This window comes from Cariama cristata, unplaced genomic scaffold, assembly GCF_000690535.1.
Source record: "Cariama cristata isolate BGI_N322 unplaced genomic scaffold, ASM69053v1 scaffold12253, whole genome shotgun sequence".
Taxonomy (NCBI): Eukaryota; Metazoa; Chordata; class Aves; order Cariamiformes; family Cariamidae; genus Cariama; species Cariama cristata.
The window spans coordinates 293-2,603 of NW_009607883.1; the positions used below are offsets into that span (position 1 = coordinate 293).

Sequence of the window (2,311 nt, forward strand, 5' to 3'; positions counted from 1 at the left end):
GGCATTTCTTGTATCTTAAGCTTCATTACAAGTCAGCGTTAACAGCCAAGAGCGGCTCAACCACCTCCTTTATACCTCTCATTGAAGACAGATGGACTTGCAAAGTTTTGACACAACAAATTTTCCAAACTTCCACTTCAAATCGTCCTTCTGCATTGCAAGGGTGGGAAATCCTTCATTGCTCGGTGTGATTAATGCCCTTTTCTCCTAAATGCAGAATCTCTTTCAGGTTTTACTGAAGCATCGAGAATCATCTACTCCGAAGTTACAGTGCCGAGGCGGCTGGAGGCAAAGGACGGGACCTTCAGAGAGGTCATCTGCTTTTTAGGAAACGCTTTTTTGACGACGGCTCTAGACCATGGCCTCTGCAGGGGCGGTGGGTGGGTGCCGAAGGGAGAATGGGGCGAGGAGACGGCTCCGGCTTCCCAGCCAAAATCAGCCTGTAAATAGTGTTTCTGCTGTTGGATTAATTTCTGAGATTAATCAGTGTCTCGGTTGTTCCAGGGGGAACATGTCCTATTTAATAACGGCAGAAGGAAACCACCACGTTGTCCATCTGATGCAGGCAAAGTAAGGCTCTTCCCCAGTTTTCCTTCCTCTGTTATTTTTTGCACAGGGCCATTACGGGGAATTAATGGACCTGCACCAAAGAGCTCCGCTTTGCTTTTCAGAAATTTGATAGCCAAAGACATCCCCGTTTTCACATACAGTGCAGAGGGAGACCTGATAACCGAGTTTCCATATATTCAGGTAAGTTTAGATGTCTGTCAAGGATGCATCGAGAGCCAGAACTAAATGACCTTCCTCCTCCTCCTCGCAGGCTCATTTGAATATATCAGCGGATCTAAGCAAGGGATGGCTTTCTGTTTCTAAGAAAATCCTTCATTTTTACACCATTTGTTCAAAAAAAAAGGAAGGAAATTGTACAGAGACCGATAAAAACTGGAAAAACAACTTCAGATTGATCTGCACGCTTGATTTCCCTTTCCAATTTTTAAAGTTTTTGAAATAATTTTACTCCATCAAAAGAAAAATTGAGAATTCACATAATACCCCCGTGAAAATTCATCATTATCCAATGATGAGTTAGCACACTTGATTTCCCTTTCAAATTTTTAAAGTTTTTAAAATAATTTTACTCTATCAAAAGAAAAATCTAGAATTCATGTAATACCCCCCTGAAAATTCATCATTATCCAATGATGAGTTCTCAGGCTCCTGCCTTTTCCCTCCTTCCCTTCTACACTTTCACTTCTTTTTTTGCATGTGAAATACCCCTTTCAAAGTGGTAAAGGATGGGCTTGGGGAGGTTTTATGTGTCCCTTCACTGATGCAGGTTTTTCTTGATCTGGGCACGGGAGATTTTCCCGCAGCCTGAAGCCACATTTCCACCTTGCAGGATGACTGGTGCTAGGAGGGGGTTGTGGAAGGCTCCCCGGGATCCATCGTCTCCCTCAGCACGTGCTTCGGGATCAGGTGGGGCTCTTCCCAGGGGAGAACAGGGGGTTCGATATCAAGCGAACTGGGATGGGGATTTACCTCCCTTTTTAAAGCAGGCGCCCTCATTTCTGTGTGCGATGCTTTCTGCTGCATCTCGCTACTAAAATTCAAATCTTCAAACACAGCTGAGATCTTATTTTTTAGCATTACAGACTTTACAGCATCTCCAGTGTAGATTTTAAAGGCAGATAATTCATAGAAAAACAGCTTTAAATTAAATTTTTGGCCAAACAATGTGCTTTATATTCTTCTGGCAGCCTGTCAGCAGGTAGCAGGTTTGACATGTCAAGACAGTTCAAAGACTTACTTTAAAAGACAGTAAAATAAACAAGCACTTCTCGAGAAACTTTCCTCTTCAGGTGCACTCCAGGCGCGATGCACAGGGCTGCCCCGCATCTCCAGCCACGCCACGATGAGCACCTTGCACCTTGCTTATTTTTGTGTTTACTAAATGATTTAAGAAGTCATTTAGTTCACATCTCTTACTGACTTCTCTGTTTGAAAATTCGCAGTGGAGTTTTGCAAACTGGAGATCTGAGGTACGAAATTGAGCCCGTGGAGAACTCCTCAACGTTTCAACACCTCATTTACCGAAGGGTGTTGGAAGGTAGCTCACGTCGGCTGTGCCAAGTGCCCGAAGAGCACAAGGACCATCTGGCTGAAGATGGAGAACTTGCAAACGGGAGTCGTAAAATCCTTGTTATCGAAGTAAGGACTCCCCACCCATCATGTTATTGTTGCTCATTCAGGTGTATACGTACAGCTTATGTTAAATGCTGGGAGTGATCTGACCATAGGGGAAATTCCTGCT

At 43.9% G+C, this 2,311-nt stretch overlaps 1 protein-coding gene across 1 annotated transcript in view; it reads left to right on the top strand.

Annotated features, from left to right (window-relative positions):
- Positions 1-217: 217 nt before the first annotated feature.
- The window catches only part of LOC104159094 (disintegrin and metalloproteinase domain-containing protein 9-like), a gene marked incomplete at both ends in the record, with an annotated part of 15,407 nt that continues 13,313 nt past the window's right edge, over positions 218-2,311 (top strand). The window contains 5 exon segments of the mRNA XM_009696914.1: positions 218-380; positions 505-570; positions 672-750; positions 1,400-1,476; positions 2,013-2,208. Of these exon segments, the coding sequence (XP_009695216.1) occupies positions 218-380; positions 505-570; positions 672-750; positions 1,400-1,476; positions 2,013-2,208 (581 nt within the window).